The following is a 19,888-nucleotide window of genomic DNA, read 5'->3' as shown; positions in this document are numbered from 1 at the left end:
ACAGTGTAGGCTGTAGTATACACTTATTACTCTTATTAAGTCATATTCATCGAAATACAAATGTTGTACCAGCAGATCTTTAAACATCGACATAGTGCATCAAATCCCTCCAGCAATAGCTCTGGATATAACTGATAGTATTAAACTAAGAAAAGAAGATCATTTTTTATGTTTGGATAAAACACAATATTGATTTAAAACGTCTTTATAATAGAACTGAGTCCACCGTCTTTTACAGTGGAAATGCATGAGTTTTTATTGTTGTGTATAAGAAGAAAAAAGATGTCCTATAGTTTAAAATTGAGCATGATCAGAATGTGGATTTCACTGTTTAAATGTCAGATTGCAGCATTGTTGACCTGGTTTATGGTTCATTACTGGGCCTGTTGACATGAAACAAAAACTGGCACAAAGTTCAATGTCTTCACAATCAGTGTAAATAAACAAAAGTGAAATTATACTTCCTTAGTTTAGAAAGTGGTGTTAGTATTCAACTCCAAAGATATGATCGTTGCGGTAAAATGAATTTTGCTGGATTGTGGAGCCAATTCCAAACAGATAATAAGGTTCACACTTGTTTTGTTGATATGAGTACTCAGTTGCAGGACAATACAGGATTGACTCAAACATTATATCTCCTTTAAAATCATTCTTTAGCACAAAACAATTTCCAAATATACATTTCACAACCATTCGGTTTTTTTTCCACACAAATCACACCACACACTGCCAATCGTCAGTTTCAGAGCTGGTGCATTGAAGTTTGGCTCACGCTCCTTCTGTTCAGTTGGCCTACGTTAGAATCTGAAAATAGATCATATCGCTAAATGTGTGTGAAAACCCCGCGGGGCCATATTTCCCTCCCTCCACGGGGTTGTGTAGGTAAAGTCGTCCCATAGCGCCCAAAACAAGCCGCAAGATGTTTACGCCTCCCCCTCTCCACCAGACGTGCCAATATGCACGGACCGTAACACTATTTCCATTTTATTTTTGGTGAAAAACATTTATTTAGCTTCATTCACACTTGTTTCATTAATCCTGTTTACAAGGTCATCTTCGCTGAGCCGCACAAAAATACTCAGATTTGTGACATCAAAGGTAGAGATCCTGAGGTCTCCTGTGCGTTTTTTAAGTCCAGACTCGTACTGCCTCAAATTACGTTCATTCCAACTGCGTGCCGGCATTGATGTTTAGGCAAGCTAGCTTTTTAGTTCCCTCTGCTGCCAGTAGATGGAGTGTAAACGTCAAGGGGAACGCATTGGTAGAAAGTTGTGCGGTTTTGTACATGCATTAATGATACAAAAGGTACTCAAGAGCATGTTTGAAGGCCAATAACAATACAATGCCACTTAAATGCACATTGTGTCACTTTTTAGCCATAAAATAGACTTTTTATTTTTATTTTATTTTATTTTACTAATGATTTATGAAAAAAGATGATAATAAAAATAATAAAAAATAAAACAAATCTGACAAATACTTGATTTTAAATATAATATTCCTCAGTATGGTATACAATTAATGTATCTCCATGGAGAATGTTCCAAAGTATGGTTTTAACTTTCTTTTTTCATGGAATGCTGGTTACCTTCCACCTCCAGCATGTTACATACTGTCCCTTTAACTGTCCTACCCTTTAATAACACATCAAAAATCCTCCCTGAAGTAGTGAACTCTGTTTTGTGTCCTGATTGAATTCAAGGGTGTCAGACAACAAGATCAAAAGTGTATTTTATTTACCATAATTTCCAGCGCTCCTGAATAAAAGCCGTGCCAACGAAATATACAAAGAAAAAAGTAACTGTACATACAGTATATGGGCCGCACCTGTCAATAAACAGGGTTCAAAGCATGGGGGAAAAGTAGCGGCTTAAAGTGCGCTTTTTGTCCTTTTTTGTTTTTTCTAACAGTAGAAGATATCAAAATGTCCCAGCTCAATAAATACACTTATGATGTTGTTCAATCTTGTAAATTTGAAATTCAAAAACTGTTCTTTCACTGCTAAAGTGTGTTCTCCTTGAGAAAACAGCTTGTTGTGTCTGAAAAATAAAGGAAAAGAGACAAAAACCACAGTATTCTACTGTAAAGTTAAAGAATGTTTAATATCTTTATAGTTAGTAGGTTTCTCCAAATGAAACAACAACTGGTATTACAATTGAACCAAGGTTATATACTTCCTTGAGCTTTTAACCATGTTTTCACTCCCTAAAACATACTTGGAGTTGTGTTTTGCTTCATTTACACCTTTTTTTTTTTTTACAGGGTTGTCTTTCTTTGCTCAGGTAAGTAATTGGTCTGTTAGGATCTCAAATTGATTTCAAACCCGGACGACTCATCAGGTAAAGATCTTAACATTCTAAAGATGTTTAGTTGATAGTTTATTCCGCTAATGGTATTTCATCTAAGGCTGGGCAATTAATCAAATTTTAATTGAGATCGAGATTCAATCATGTCTAATTGTCAATGATATGCTCAGGGTTATTTAATCGAGGAGCCAATCCTTTGTCAGAGTTTAACCTTTGGAGGAAGGAAGTGGGCTATTTTATGTGTAAAACGGCACCTTTAAGTCCGTCTTGTGTTGATCATAAAATCAATACTGAAGGCAATTAATTTGTTTTTTAATTTTTTTAACGGAAATATAAAGTAAAAAATAGAGATTGATCAATATGAGGGGGGAGGTTCAAATAAAGCATAATGTGTGTCTGTCCACTTTGAAAATATGGATTTTTCTTCTGATTTCCTGAACATTATGCACAAAAATCATCAGGATCAAACTATCTACGTAGGTATGATATTTCTTTAAAACATTACCATGACCTCCCATCCATCTGAAATGTTGCAGAGTGCGAACACTACGGATACGCCGTGGTACGTCGTCTTTCAAAGCGTGTCTGCCGTCTGACATTGCTGGCACGTATTTGCCCCAGCGCTCTATGAAATATGCAGGACCTCGGGAGAAGCGCCGGTTGAGGTGGGGGCTTTCAGAATTCAACCAAACTGGAAGGCCCCGGCTGGATTCCTAGACCACGTTACCACGGCAACATGACCGGGAACTTTCAACCATGACGCCAACACTGCACCGGCCGATAAAGAGCGCCGAGCGACAAGGGATGGAACAGAGAATGAAAAGGGGGGGGGAAATTGTGTTTGTGGTTGCAGTACTGGGAAGACAATGGATGCGTGGTGGGATATTTTCACATCAGAACAAAGAAAGGGCGGGATGGTGATGTCGGTCATGTTGGTGAGGGCATGGAAGCCGAAACACGCACAATTGGGCTGTTTTGAATGTCCATTGGCAGCTAATTTGTAATAGAAGTAACACATCCTTTGCAGGCAGAGCGCTAGAAAGTTAATGTCGTAATAAGGTTTATGGTTAATATCTCTGTAAAACCTGGGCCTTCCACACAAAACTTACTGTTGTTCCACATTGTTGCAGTACGTTCAACTGAACTAAGGGTTTGGTTTTGTTTTCACACTAGTATTAAACTGTGCTTGCATATTCAAACACAATTAGGCGATTGTTGTTGAAAAGACTTCCAGCCTTCAAATATTATACTCCAATATTAAAAAAGGTTCTAGATGTGAAATATTTCTTTCCAAAAATGTTTGCTTTGAGGCATGAAGACATTTGCCCCTCTTGCAAAATTAGAACATCCGATTGTAGAATGTCGTGAACAGGGATCTAACAATATATATAGTGATATCGTCAAATGTCTAACAATAATTTTGAATTATAAGCTTCTTGCATTGTGTTGTTGCAGCCAAGAAAAAGAGGAAAATAGACCATGATCCTTTGGTCGATGTTAGTGCAGACAAAATTATTCATATCTTTATTCTTAGGAATCTGGCAGTAATAATAAAAGGAAACTGAAGCATTTCTACAATTCTGTTAGACTTACCACAATATCGGATTAAATATCTTACAGTGAAATCCTACTTGTGAAGACATCCTAATTCCTATTTCAATAAGATAACTTTATTTATCCCACAATGGGGAAATTCTAGTGTTACAACACACATTAGGTATAGAAACAGATTTGGTACTGAAGTATAATAATGAAAACAGATCACTTTTATAACTCTGCATGCTGCCAAGACAAGACGGTAAACCACATGGACAATAACCGACCTGCCAGCACCCTTGCAACAATGTCTCCAAGTAAACTTCATGTTGCTTTGTCCTATTGCCAGCGTGCACCTGGCATTTCCTAATTAGACACATCTCTACAGTCGCTCTCCCAAGGTCTTCCAATGGGGGCAACGGTGGAGTCCAAATGACAGTCGCACCTCCTGCCAAGTCTCCACATGGTTCTGCCAACATGCCTGGATGAGACAATGGAACTGGATAAAGACAGCGTTAAGAGAATTGAAGATACATTTGCCTCAATGGACGGTAAAGTTGATTACAGTGCATAAACTATTCCTTGTTTAGCTGGTGGCACATGTTATGAGTTTTTTAAACCTTCTTCCTGTTGCAAAAGGCCACTGACAAAAAACAGGGCTGACATTGTGAATACTGAACCCCCAAAAGTATTATAAGCTGTATTGGCCACACTGATTCTTTTTTCATGATACATTGACAACATCCAAAAGCTATATTTTGAACCGCCTACATAAATTGCTTCAGCATGCATTCATCACACATCATTAAACTGACATATATCCCTCAAACACACCATCAATCTTCAACCTTTTCCACAACATTTAAGCCTTAACCAGAGCCATTTTGGGCAGGTCTCGCCATTGTCTCCCGTTGACTTTTTGGGTTGTGTTTGTTGCAGTGGATGAACCAAAACTGACAAGAAAAACCGAGGAGAGAGGCTAGCTCCCCTTGTGCAAACAATCCAAAAGAACTGTTGGGTTAGCATGTGTGAACAAATGTCTCTTACATTACATAACTCCTTATTAAGATGTATTGCTGGTCTATAGTAACAGACGACAAGTTATATAAATAGAGATTGATGTCAAAATTCTTCCAAATATATAGACCTATGGTAAATATACCAACAAAAAAAGTAAATACTTCTAAATATTGATAGTGAATAAAAGCTTTTCAATAAGTCAAGACCTTGGAGATCAATATTGCAGATGCGTTATGGTTTACTGCCAGTGTACATCCAGGTATGCAGATAGAAGCGAGCATCCTATTAAAAAGCATAAATACATAATTTAAATTCACACAGTGTTAAGATAAGCTGATAACTATCTCACTGCATTGGCTGAGATGATAGTACGGTTGGCAAGGTAACCAGAAAAGGCAATGAAATGATAAGGAAAAGCTAAAATCTAATAAGTAACTAAAATGATTTGTAACCCTGGTTCTGTGAATGAAATGTTAAGTTACAGTAAAGACAGCTTTGAAAAGAGTGTGCAGAGTGAAGCCGGAAGTATTACAAATGATATATTATGCTCAAACACAAAGGCCTATATCGGTTTAAGCCAACATACATCACAGACTGTGCGATCCAACATCTCAGCCACTCTCAGAGACAGTCTGACATTAAGCACTTTTAAGACAAGACTCAAACTTTGGCTCAAGAGGAACCTGGTCTGAAATCACTGTTTCTGAAGTGTTGTTTAACTCTAAAGCTGCGTTCAGACTGCAGAGTCCAAATTCACGCTGGACGCCTGAGTTGTTAAATAAATAAATCTAAATTGCAGTTGGTCAGCACCATATTGTATCTTCGGGAGGCATCTAGTGTCTGAATGAAAACCCCTAATCAAGACCATTTCACGCAATCTCAACTCCGACTGTAAGAGTTCCAAGCTCCAGGGGCAGCAGAGGAAAACGCTTGCCAGTCAGTCCGAAAACAACACATTTCTTTTGATAACTAACAACTTTCAAACTGCTTTTCCATGACTCTACACAGCCTTATAATAATAAGTATTAGCATCGTTATCATCAGTAAAATGTTTTTATATATAAAAAATAAATAAAAAAAGAGCAGTACATATAAAGTCTGTCATATTTGTCCGGCAAATGTATCCACTTTCAAATTCAGTGCAAAAGTTAGAATTTGAACATTTTATAAATAGAGGTTATTTCAGTCGAGTCCTTGACAGTCATTAAGAGTTATCAGTCTAAACACTGTCAAAATCACTCAAAAACTTCCATATGACACATTAGACTACACTACACAGTAAAACAAATGGAATATGATTATACTTAAAAATGTTGTATAGAGGATTTTTGCAACCAATCTGAGTCTGAGTCGGAATCTGAGTAGTTCTCCCACATGTCAATCATTCCCTGCGTGCTACTGCACACCTGCAGCCTCGTTCCCAGGATAGCAGCACGTTCCCCTGGCTGCGCATGTGTGGTTGATATCCCGGTGTGTGTTTAGTGAAGCTAGCAGCAAGTTCCTTCAGTGTAGCTCCACGCTTCGGACCGCAAAGTACAAAAATGACTGAGGGAAAGACTGTGTTTGAGAGAGATGGAAATCTGCGGAGACGAGAGATGCGATTCGTCACACTAATAAACAAAGGCACGTGTAGCAGAATCAGACAAAAGTATAGGTAATACCACAACTGTTACTTAGCAGCTAAACAAGGGCTAAAGTCCTTTTAAATCATACAATAGTTTTGTTGTTGTTGTTGTTTTGTGACAGTTGGTATCCAAGTGTTACATTACCGCCAGACTTTGTTCTAAAGACTTAATTTTTCAGAGTCCTTATGTTGTTGTTGTTGTTGTTGTTGTTTTATGGCGTTGGCATCCGAGTGTTGCATAACCGCCAGACTGACTTGATAAATAATTACACCTCCAAACACATTTTATCTTGTTAAATGATTGTCATAAAAAGTTGGAAGCAAATTTTCTGAGTATTTTTTGATGGAATGGCGCTTTTTTATGACATCACAAAGATGGAGGTATTCTGTTGTAGAACTTATTTGTCAAATTTTCCTCACAAACTGCAACGTAACTGATGAAAAACTATGATATAAGTATTTATTTAGGGACTATCTCACCAAACAACATCATAATGAGAAAAATATATGAACCTGTCAAATGAGCTTTAGGTAATATTTCTATATTTACTTGTCAGTTGTTAGAAGATTCCTTAGAGTCCACTATGTTTGAGCTGTTGATCACAAAGTGATCAGTATTTATTTGCATAATTTGCTGCAAAGAAGCATTTTAAAATGTGAGTTGTTATCCCTACAACAGATGACAATAAAGATTGGCATAGTTCTGACATTTGAGCAGATTCCGCTGATTCATTTTGAGTTTACATTAGTTTACATTAGCGACTAAACTGAATAGGGTGGCGGCCGGGTGGTGGATACGTCACATGACAATGTGATGCAGTGATGCTACATGTTAGTAATGTAGTAGCATATACGTAGCTGTAGAACGAGGAGTAGGAGTTTCAACTGTAACAAAAAAAAAAACACTAACGCTGTAATTCTGTGTATAGGTCAAAATTCAGAGTAGAACCAAGTAAAAGTTGGAAATTATTTGGGGTCCAGTAAAAGTAGTTAAAGAGTCCATGTATACTGGGAATAACTCAACTACGGCTCAGTGGTTAGGTTTTAGCGTCCTCAACACTTAAAATGTTCTAACATGTTGAGATTAATAACACAAAAAAGCGGTCAATATTCTAACTCTATATATATCATTAAAAATAAAAAATAAAGTTTGTGCAATAAACATAGTATATTTTCTTAGGAGCATTTGTCTGTCCAGCTTACTGTATATCGACCAATGCTTTTTGCACACTATTTTATACCCTAGCTAGGAATGATTTAGGGTCAGCATTCTTTTGCCTTTTACTTATTCGCACCCAGGAGGGCTCTTAACGCAGGCGGCGGGACGAATTACCCACAATTCCCTGTAGGGTAAAGGGGCGGAGCCTGGAGTTGGACCTGTCAGCTGCCCTCTCCGCTCTCATTAATCACTTAGGGCTACCGCGAGCCCAGTGCAGATTTAAAAAATGTGTGAACACAATGCCAATGTATGATTATAGTCTGCAGCACGATCGATAGTGGACAAATGTAGAAACAGTTTATAACAAGGAGCTGCTTTCGCTAGATAGAGATGCTCGGGTCATCTTTCACTGACAGAACGGAGAGGAGTCTTAGTGGTTCGTGTGGAAATCTAGGGTTAATCACAAGCAGCCTGTTTTTTTATTGACCAGCCTTGGAGGAAAAGGCAAGATCAATATTTTTCATAGTTTTGTCAGATTCTCATTGCTGCAGTGAAGGCACATTGGATAGTCATTAGTCATCCTACACATGCAGAACTACAAAGTAGTTTAAAGGAGAAAAAGGAAGTGAGGTTTGTTGGCAGGTTTGTTGTTGTATCACTTAGCAACCGGTGTTGGGCAGTAGCTAGTTAAAAGTAAGGGATTACTGTGATCAGATTAGAATGCAATAATCTAACGCTAAAATACAAACAGTAAATAGATACTTTAGATAGACTGTCCATAGGAACTTTTCGTTCTTTTATTATTCCCAAACTTTTTTGGATTTTACATTCCAAAAAAGGGTGTAATCCACAGAACAGTTGCACACTACGTCATCTTTTGGTGACAGATGCAGATCATTTATGAGCTCAGTTTATGGGGAGCTGTGCACATGAACTTATTTGATATTTGAAGGTTTTTGAAGGTTAAAGGTTTTCGGCGATTTGAGAACTGATACAACACACACGTGCGTTTGTTTATTAGCGCGACAGATCGCATCGCATCTCTCGTCTCCCGTAGATTTCTGTCCACTTCTGCGTCAGCTCGAACTGTCTTTCTCCGTCTTCATTTTGCCCCGTACACTGAGGGAACTATATTATGATAGATCAATGCGCTTAGACACGCGGAAACGTGGGACGAGCCGCAAGCGTCTGCAGGTGAGCGGTAGGTGCGTTTTATGATTGATACGTGGCAGGACTAATCGGCAGTCCACGCCACGAGGAAATGAGACTCAAATTTGGGCCAAAAAAATCGTCCATTCAACCTTTAAATAACTGGAAGTTTAATTAGTCTGAAGATTTCATACGTTTTATAAATTGTTCTTGAGGAGTCATGTACCCTTTTTTATCTCCAAATTAGTTAAACAATAATTTGCATTCTACTTTTTTTATATATAAATTAAACAGAGTAGAAATTGATGATCAGTAGTTAGTAATCAAATTAGTTTTAAAAAGTAACCTGGTCAACACTGTTTGCAACACATTCTATAATTTGGTGTAGAATTATATCAAATTAAAAGATGATACCAGATATTTTCCCTTGGATTAAACATCTTTTAATTTATATAATCATTCCACTAATTACAGCACAATTGGATAATATTAATTATATGTAATACACTTGTTTAATGTTGTAGTTTGAATTAAAGCTTGATTTTCACACCATGAAAAGAGAAAGTTTGTTCAAATGTTTGTTAACTTCCTACTTAACTTCCGTTCCTAACTTGCACAAGCCCTTAGGCACAATAACAGTCATTATGATTTTCATGATTTTTTTGTATACAAAAGTTAAAATGAGAAAATGTCCACACTTTATTTTCTCATTTTAACATATTTCGCTTACATCTATTGTCGAAAGGGGAAAGTGGAAGGGAAGTGTCTGGGGTGGTGGAAAGTCTAGACATCTCTGAAAAAGAGATGTCTAGACAGATATCAATATTTATGAAGGAATAGATTTAATCCTGCTATTTTTGCAAAGTTTTTTGTAGGACAGTCTTGACGTGCATCTTTCGCAGCATTACTCTTTCCTTTATGACCTTTTCCCAAAGTCTGCAACAAGCAACTCTGCACCAAAAAGCCCGAACCTCAGCCTTTCTGCGGCTACAGTGAGGTTGCACTTTTCACACTGGCCCTCTTCACATTGAGCGCACAGAAAAGCGAGCTCCCTGCGGCTAAGCTACTCAGCAGACAACCCAGAATGGGACACAAAGCCAGCGGCCTGAATGGAGCAGCTCTCGTCTTTCACCAGCCTGGGATAGCTCATGGTCCTGGGAATCTTGTGTGCGAAGGCGGCTCGGAGCATGACGTGTGGACAAAGACGTTGCAGAACATTTCATACACTTATTATGCCGGCGGTATCCAACACACGCCATGATGTCAAATGCAGGATGTTAGAATCGTAATGCACAGAAACAGCACTATTACTACAGCAAAATCATTCATTTTCTGTCATCTGCATTGTCTAATACTATAATAATAATGATCATCCTTCCTATAGTTTGTGACAATTCTTCTAAAATGAATTGAAGAGTATAGATTGAATTGAAATGATTGTGTTTCTTTAGATCTTAGTTCTCTAACAACCAGAACTTACCAAAGTGCTGAACAGACAACAACACATACACGTGAAAACATATACAAAACAACCAAAGTAAAAGGTTATCTCGCTCTTATACGGAGTCAAACGCAAGTAAAAGTGCGTCTTTAGCAGATATTGAAAGTGTGTGTGCAGTTCTGAAGGGCAAAGTGTTCCAAAAACTGTGATCCCACTGCAGAAAAGGCCCTGTCTCCTCTGGTCTGAAGCCTGGTCCTGTGGAGAGCCAGGAGAGATGCTGGTCTGCAGAGCTTTAGATAGGACATGGGGCTGGAGGTTATCGAATAAATAAGAAGGTGCCATGCCATTGAGACTTTTAAAAATGTATTCTAAAACGTACAGGGATTTAAGAACAGGAGTGATGTGGTCCGTATGCTTTTGCAGTATTTACAGTGAATAAAATAAGATAGACGCAAATGTTTATACCCATGAGTAAGTTGAAAATACAGTTAATGTTTACAGTAAAACCATAGCTTAGACTCAATGTACATATATGTTTTAGAACTGCCTAAAATCTTGGCATTTCATTCCGAGGGCGGTGTAGTTTTCCCACATTTTCCAAGCAAATATTTATTCTAGACGGAATAATAATCCACAATTAGGGTTAGTTTTTTTTTTTAGGAACAGTTGATTCTGTTAAAATCAGGGCTTTTGAACATGGAACACTTTAGGGGGATTCATACATTGTAATTTAAACGTAATTTGACCCCAGAATGAGTCCAGTGATGATTTCTGGACTTTTACTGTCACGCAAGGGAAATTGAAACAGAGTGATTTGAGACTCAGAGAAGATCACCTTTCAAACAGATTAATGATAGACGAGTGAAATGAGCTAAAGAAATCTCCAGGTAGGTTTTTAATGAGGGTGGAGAAGTTACAACATTGTTAAAAGCTCAAAATAGTATGGTAAAAATATGTGTATTCTGTATGTATGGTGAAAAATGATATATCACCATCATTAATGCAAGTGAATATCCTATTGCAGTGAAAGATAACTGGACTTTGCTTTGATCTGAATGTGAGATGGAGCGTATGATCATTGCACAAACTGCTAATATGCTGAGTAATCTGCTGAGTCCCACAGAAAGTTTTTGATTATTTCAGAAACAAACACGGTCAAAAGCGTGAATAATTTCCGCTGCACACTCTTTCGCAAGAGAAGCCATTTTTAGTAATAAATAATATGAGATTTACTCAAGTGAGTTTGGTTTTGAGAGTTCTCTGCACACGTGGGGAAAGCAGTTGGACATCAATTGCCCAAAGATGCACATCTCACTGCTTTTACAAGTGCATGTTCAATGGAAGCACTTAAGCTGTCAAGGAAATAGAATACCATGAATGCATGAGTGAGTTAGTCATTTGTACATGCTGAGCTGATACTGTATACTGCAATAAGCAATGCCACATAACATACATGGTGTTATTTTCCCTCCTATAAGAGCCGTTCTGTCCATTTGACCTGACCGGACGAGACAGAATATGTGAAGAAGCCTGAGCAGATGTCAAGACACTTTGTTGGGCTGAAAGATATACATAGTTGCCAGGTTCACGGTATCACAGCACAATTGGACCATTTTGAAAAATAAGTTGCAAGGGGAAATCTTGCTTCACGGCTTGCGGTTTTCATGGGCTGGTTTTAAAATGTGTGAGGCCACAAAATGCTGTCCAAGATGTGCCCCGCCTAAGGTCCAAAGTCAATGGAATATGGGCTCCAGTCACCCGCAACCCCCAAGTGGAACAAGCGGTAGAAAATGAATTAATGAATGAACACAAGAGGGCATAAAACTTGGCAATCTCCATGGAGACAAGCAGTAGTTTTGGCAATAAAAACATACACTCAACATAATGCACCTTTAAAAGTGTTTAGACCATTCGTCCAAGTTCCAGGCCCAAATTTAACTAATCAACCTTCAACTGTTCTACATGCTCACAATATATATTCTAAAGATTACTAAAGGTGTACTATGCATATTAATTAACAACTATTACAAGTTACCAGTCTGGTCTGTGGAGAGCAGAGCCCACTACCAGTAAGAATGCACTTTTTTAGAGCATTAAAATCATTTGCAATTAAATAAATACTAGATAGTTTGATGCTGTGGAGCCTTCCAAAAATTGGTTTTATTTAAATATCTCAATTGTTGTTTTGGAAATATACAAAATTCAATACTCAAGTACATCTACAAACTATTAAAAATTAGCTCAAAATTGGTATAAAGTGATATTTCTGCACTTGTGTGGTTAATGTTATGGTCCATTCACATTTTGAAATATTTGAACCTCAACCAAGACAATTTACAGCCAAATTAAAGCATGTTCCTGATGCATTCTTAAAATATAATTTGAATATATTCAAACATATTTACCCTATTTTCCGGACTATAAGTCGCACCTTCTTTAATAAACACTTATACGCTTATACTTGTATTTATAGCGACATATATGTGATATAATTTGTTATTTTCACACTTGCAACTGCATTTCATACTCCAGTGCAACTTATATATGTTTTTTCTTCTCTATTACACATTTTTTGTCTGGTGCAACTTATAGTCCGGAAAATACAGTGCTGAAATATTTATATTGTTCACCCTTAACTCCGAGCAAAGAAACAACATCACCATGCAGACAAGCGAAGGGTGGAGCCTTGACCACAAAACGTACATAAGTTCACCTTTAAAGATTGTCACATTATTTCTGGGTGACTCTTCCCCCTCTCGGCGCCGACATGTTCGGGGTGTGAGAGTCGGGCCTTGTCCTGGAGAGACTTCCCCTCCAGACACCGCGCAGCTCAGTCAACGTCTCAATGAATGGGCCGTTTGTATTCTTCGACTGCTTTTACATTGACGACATGTACAAAATCACTTATGTATGCGTTTCATCAACAACAACACGAGATGCAGTTGGCATGTGACGGCTGCGGTAAGACTACACTGATGAATGAATAATGCAAACATGTGCGCTTCAGGAAAACATGTCCATCTCCGTCCTGTCCGGTCCAGCCACGCACAGACAGGAGAGAAATGTAGAAACATTACTGTACCTTAGCATTTTCAAGCATCTGTACTTTATTTACGTTTATTATGACTGTTTATTTGGTCTGTTTATGCCTGTTGTGGATATAAAAGATTGTTTTACACTAATTAAGTTGGTGAAAACTTTTAAAAATCTGGAACAGGAAGTGATGTCACACAAGGGACACTCATTCCAGTCAAAGTTTGTAGCTGATTTACACAAAAAAAAACAACTTTACTGACTCTGTAAACATTAATTCAACAAAATAAAGGCGATCTCATATACATTTTTTGTCAAATAAAAAAAAATGACTTAAGATGAGTTCTTGCCCATTGTTTGCTGGGTAATCTCCTAGTGTGACGTCGTCAATTACAAACAGGAAGTGAAATTATAAACCTAAAAAAATGCTATTCTGTGATTACAAAATCCTAAATATATTTAACTTAACTGCATTTTAGTTCAATGAGTCGTCGACCTGTTATAGGCACTTTAAGTCATTCTTACAGTGGATACTTTAATTACTTTACAGTATTTGTGAGCAGGAGTCTGTACTTCTTACTCCACTGCGGAACTGTACTGAAAAGTAAAAAGTACTTTCTGTATGGTTTGAGGGGTTATTTTTGGCAAGTTCATGGTGACATCTTGCCTAAAGGTGTTGAGTTCAAGTCTCAGCTTTGAGCAAACAAAAATGTACAAATAGAATTCACTAGAAAAAATAAGAAATTGATTCATTTTGACTAAAACTCAGCACAATTATTTGTCAAACTCACTACATCGCTTACAGATGGTTCTTAAAGCGGCGGCACGACTGCTTTCAAGAGCAAGTCAAAATGATAACATCACTCCTCTATTGGCTTCATTGCACTGCCTGTTGTTTTTAGAATCGACTTTAAAATGTTGTTGCTTGTTTTTTGAACCTTAATGCTGTCCATGCACAGCCCGGCCAGAATATTAAAGTCCCCTGACCACTGTCTGCAGGACTGGCCACGGTATAAGCTCAGGAGCAGAGGTGACAGAGCGTTCTCCAGAGCAGCTCCAAAACTGTGGAATCCTCTCCCTCTCAGCATTAGAGAAGCCACTCATGATAAGAATTTCAAATATATTTCAAAGACTTTGGTATTGGCTTTGAACTCACAATGAGCTGAACATTGTTTAAATTATTATCTCCATTCTTTGATTTATTTTATAACCATATATATATATATATATATATATATATATATATATATATATTTCTCTTATTATTGTGCCATACTGTATTTTGCACAGCACTTTGGGGCAGTGATGGCTGTTTTGTAAATGTGCTTTATAAATAAACTTGACCTTGCCCTACATTTAACGCTTTAACAGGTCTCAAAATCGGTGTGAAATAGCCTACTTTACTCTAAAGTTACTCTACATTTTTAAACAGGTACTTTTAGTTTAAGTGCATCAGACAGGTCAGACTACACATTTCACTAAACATAGTGAACATGCTTGTGTTTAAGATTTTACTAAAAGTGACTAAATGTGATTACTTTTCACCTGCTTGAAAATGTCGGCACAGTTTATAATGGTTACTTCCTGATTGGACATGGGTAGTCGGCAATTCCACAACTGTTACCTAGCAACCATGCAATAAACAATGTTGAAATCCATATAAGTTACACAATAGTTAAGAGTTTACACATAACAATGCATGATAACGCATTGATTTTGATAAATGAATGTTTAAACTGTCAGAAAATTGTGTCAATTGTGTGTAGTGGATGGAACGTCGCTTATTGATGACATCGCAGTGGGATTCTGTTTTGTTGTTATTGGTTTTTTTCTTCATATTTTCTTTGCAAACTGCAACTTGACTGATGCAAACCTATGATAAAGATTCACCACAGGCTCTATACCACCAAATCAAGTCATAATATGAAAAACACAGGTGCACTTTAAGCTCCTCCATGTTTAAAACCAAGCTAAAAAAAACAAAACAACTATTCATATATATATACCACGCTATTCACAAAGTGTTCCTCCATGTCACACAAATAAACTTTGTCTTCGTCAGTCCCACGGAGCCAAACAAAGCAGCGCTGCATTAAAACTCGATGAATATTTCAACAGGGGGCATCGTGTGACAGCGGCAGCGGGCTATGGCAAGCCGTGCGTGAAGCGCTTGTTTTGGCTCGGGACAGAGTGACACTCGCTGTAGACACTTGAAAAAGCTCTGTCATATGAACGCTCAACACTCCCAGGCAAAATGAAGTGAACAATAAAACATTTTCAAACATGAACTGACATCAGACCCAAATGGTGAGAAGTATTTCTATAACGATTTATGACTTTCCTTGGAAGAAAAGTTAGTTGTTAGTTCTTATATTTCAAAGAATGGAATAAATTCCCGTAGTCATAATCTCATATTAAATAAACAAATTATGTAAAATCCAATAGTAAATGTGTTTAAATCAGCCTCTGACATCACTCACATGTGTCAAAAACCATGCTGATTTGTCATATTCTGTAATATTCTGAGTTTACAGTCATCCCAGTTTCTCCAGTGATGGTGAGAAGTATTTATATAACGATTTATGACTTTCCTTGGTAGAAAAGTTAGATGTTAGCTTTTCTATTTCAAAGAATGGAATAAATTTATATTTGAGCTTCACAAAAGTATACTTTGAGTTGTCTATAATATCTCTATGAAAAACTAATTTGCCAAGTAATACGTAAGAATCAGGATTCTCAGGAAGTGTATGTCATAATCTCATAATAAATAAACAAATCATGTAAAATCCATCAGTAAATGTGTTTAAATCAGACTCTAACATCACTCACATGTGTCAAAAACCATGGTGATTTGTCATTTTTTGCAATATTATGTGTTTACAGTTTCTCCAGTGAAATCACAGCATGTCCCACTTCACTTTTATCCTGTCACTCAGAATGTTTTTGTCTGCAAACTTTAAAAGCCTCAATTGCAACGACACACGCGCCATCACAACAAGCACAAGTCCAAAACGCGCTCGAAAACACGCACTTGGGCATCCGTGGCGCGCGCCTTTGTGTGCGTAAAACCCCCTGTCTCCATTTCACTGCGCGCACGTGGGATTCAACAGTAAACAACGACCTCCGGGTGATGTCACGCGGGGGAAACAGGTAAGCAATTTAAAATGTCAATCACGTGAGCTGAAACACGCACGTGCAGAAGGAGGAGGAGGAGGAGGAGGAGGAAGAAGAAGAAGAAGAAGAAGAAGAAGAAGAAGAAGAAGAAGAAGAAGAAGAAGAAGAAGAAGAAGAAGAAGAAGAAGAAGAAGAAGAAGAAGAAGAAGAAGAAGAAGAAGAAGAAGAAGAAGAAGAAGAAGAAGAAGAAGAAGAAGAAGAAGAAGAAGAAGAAGAAGAAGAAGAAGAAGAAGAAGAAGAAGAAGAAGAAGAAGAAGAAGAAGAAGAAGAAGAAGAAGAAGAAGAAGAAGAAGAAGAAGAAGAAGAAGAAGAAGAAGAAGAAGAAGAAGAAGAAGAAGAAGAAGAAGAAGAAGAAGAAGAAGAAGAAGAAGAAGAAGAAGAAGAAGAAGAAGAAGAAGAAGAAGAAGAAGAAGAAGAAGAAGAAGAAGAAGAAGAAGAAGAAGAAGAAGAAGAAGAAGAAGAAGAAGAAGAAGAAGAAGAAGAAGAAGAAGAAGAAGAAGAAGAAGACGTTTGTTGTGACGGGACAAGCCGGGGCCACGCGCACTACTCACGCTGCTGTTCTCCCCGGTCCAGTGCACCATCGCCTGGTTGTGGGTCGCGTCCCCTTTGAGCACGAACGAGCTGCTGAGGAGTGACATCTGCTTCGGCGGCGGCGGCGGTTGCGCGGCGGCCGCTCTCCGGACGCGCGGGGAGCCTCCTCCTCGGTCCGCGGACGATAAACCCGGCGCCGCGTCTCCGTCGTCGCTCCGCCGCGCGACTTGACAGCGCGCGGGTCCGATACGAGCCGTCCACGTTGCGAGCAGGACGCACAGGAGGAGAGCGGTGTTGGCGGAGAATCCGAAAGGTTCCGAGAAAAGGCGCAGAAGTGCCATGGTGTTCCGAACCGTGCCGCGCGCAGCCCTGCGGGAGGGGGGGACGACACAGCGCTGGTTCCGCGGGGCAGAGTGTGCACGGCGATGGGGTTGTGTTTGGCTGGCTGTTTGCGCGCAGGCTGGAGGAGAGACGGGGGAGTGTGGAGTGAGAGGAGAGAGGGAGGAGAGGGAGGAGAGGGAGGAGAGGAGAGAGCAGCGGCGTGGAGCTTGGCACAGCGGAGCAACAAGCAGCGGCGGTGGTGGTGGTGGTGGCGGCGGGATAGTGGCTCCCTCTATGGGTCATGACGGGTACTGTCCCGCAAACTTGAAATTGAATCCTCAAAGAATGGTGCGCATAGCAATGAATAGAGGGCCACAGATAAGATAAGATAAGATATTCCTTTATTGTCCCACATGGGGAAATTTCATTGGTGCAACGCAGGTAGATACAGAGGATGATTATGTTTGGGAAGGATTCTGTTGGAAAAATGTATGCATATGTTTTATAACTCTATATGTAAAAGTGCACATTATTCACAGTGTTGCTGGAGAAACTGTGGGTGTCATCATGATGTGTTTTGGGACTGTGCTGTTGTTCAGAACTGCTGGACTGAGATTAATAAGTAGCGATGGGCGTATCTAGTTCCAAATATCGATAGATCAATACAGAGAGAAGTATTGAAAAATATTGATACGTGCGCAAAAAATCTTTATCTTAAAAGAATAATGGAGGATTTTTCGCTGATTTGAGAACGCAGGTGGAAGTGCGCATGCGCTCTCCCCCGTGCGGACTGATACAACACACACGTGCGTTTGTTTATTAGCGCAACGGAGCGCATCGCATCGCTCGTCTCCCGTAGATTTCTGTCCACTTCTGAGTCAGCTCGAACTGTCTTTCTCCGTCTTCATTTTGTCCCGTACACTGAGGGAACTATATTATGATAGATCCATGCGCTTAGACACGCGGAAACGTGGGGACGAGCCTGACGCGGCTGCAGGTGAGCGGTAGGTGCGTTTTATGATTGCTACGTGGCAGGACTAATCGGCAGTCCACGCCATGAGGAAATAAGACTCAGATTTGGTGCCAAAAAATCTTCCATTACGCCTTTAAGAAATGCAATTTTAAAAGTATTTTTCTTACAATTTATGAAATGCTTTATTTAATTGTTTTCCGCACATATATTTATTTTTCATGTTAGCTCAAGCTGTGTTGGAGAGAAAATAAAGATAGTCAAGGTTTTATACCTTTTATAGTAGAGGAGTTTCAATGTATTTTAATACAAAACTCATATCTGTATCAACATTGCAATAGTTGCAATACCATCACTGTTAGTAGGACACTGCAGACTGTTATTGACATTGGCATCACACTGGACTTCAGAACTATGTTTCTAAAACTCCTGCCAAAGGTCATCATAAAAAAATGGATGACAAAAACTAGGCCAAAATTACAATTTACATTCAAATATGGGGGGGACAAATAAGCTGGTCCTCACATATTGGACTATACTTGGATGTATTGTTTTTTGTTTTTTTTATATAAAAAATTCTCAAAAAACAAGAAAGTTGTTGTATTGGGCTGAATACACCTCTAAAATCAATTCAATCTGAATCTTGACCAACAAATACTTTTCTTTTTATACTCTCAATAATTACGGTAAGTGAAAGATTGTAAAATCATTCTCAAAATGTATAGCGCAAAGCACTTTCAAAAGAGACTTTGACAGAACCCCATTTATTTTGAAACTGTTCATATACAAAAAAAATTTGAAAGGATGTGTTTTTTTTTTTTCACAATTCATCGATGTGAAGGCTTTAAAATGTATTACAAATATATCATTCAAGGGTTTTTGTTTTTACAAATGGACAGCTCTTTTCTTTTCTAATCTCTTATTTTATTTCAATATGTATACTTTTTTTGGTACAGTTTACATCTTGTCTTAGGTCAATTCCATCTCATTCTTTTTGAAGCAGCAATCATCTCTCATTCACCACACCTCAGATCATAATGCTTAATCTAGGAAGCTCAATAACAGACGGCTGTGTAAACAATTCAAGATTCCTCCTACAATCTCGGCAAAAGTAATTCCAAAGAAGATGGTTCAAAACTTAAAACATGTGATTGAAAATATTGATTGGCTGGATATGAAGCCATCTAATAAGCTGAGGAAACACTGATATCGCCTTGTCAATAAACCCAAAGAAGACATTTCCTGCTTTGTCAGGAGAGGGAGACATCATCTAGATAGATATTGTAGGGATTTGATGAAAAAGGACATTCTAAAGAAAAAAAGTATGATTGATTGCACAAATATAATCATATGTCTGATAAAGTAATGCAAAGAAATAAATAAAGAAAGACCAAGGCTACATTCTTTATTGATATGATAATATGATAAAACAGCAAATGGGAATGGCAAGAAGGTTTAGCAAATAAACAAATTATTAACTAATGATAAAAAGGATGACGTATTTGAACTTAAAGTTGACATTGACATGAAGAAGGATCCGAGAGCAACTAGACAATCATTTTAATAATTGCTTTTTCAACAGTGTTCATGAGCTAACATGTTCATTTAGCGCTTTAAATATTGC

The 19,888-nt window shown here is 38.2% G+C and overlaps 1 protein-coding gene across 6 annotated transcripts in view; it reads right to left on the bottom strand.

The window, feature by feature from the left end:
- sorcs2 (sortilin-related VPS10 domain containing receptor 2) overlaps positions 1-17,314 on the bottom strand; it is a 350,531-nt gene extending 333,217 nt beyond the window's left edge. For all 6 annotated transcript variants that reach the window (XM_072458621.1, XM_072458622.1, XM_072458620.1 and 3 more), the window contains exon 1: positions 16,994-17,314. In XM_072458621.1, coding sequence (XP_072314722.1) covers positions 16,994-17,314 — 321 coding nt within the window. The remainder of the gene's footprint in view (positions 1-16,993) is intronic.
- Between the last annotated feature and the right edge of the window lie 2,574 nt (positions 17,315-19,888).

The sequence above is a fragment of the Eucyclogobius newberryi genome, unplaced genomic scaffold (genome assembly GCF_026437365.1).
Source record: "Eucyclogobius newberryi isolate DKJ021-1_F unplaced genomic scaffold, fEucNew1.0.hap1 SCAF_22, whole genome shotgun sequence".
NCBI lineage: Eukaryota > Metazoa > Chordata > Actinopteri > Gobiiformes > Gobiidae > Eucyclogobius > Eucyclogobius newberryi.
This window is presented reverse-complemented; position numbering and strand designations above follow the sequence as displayed.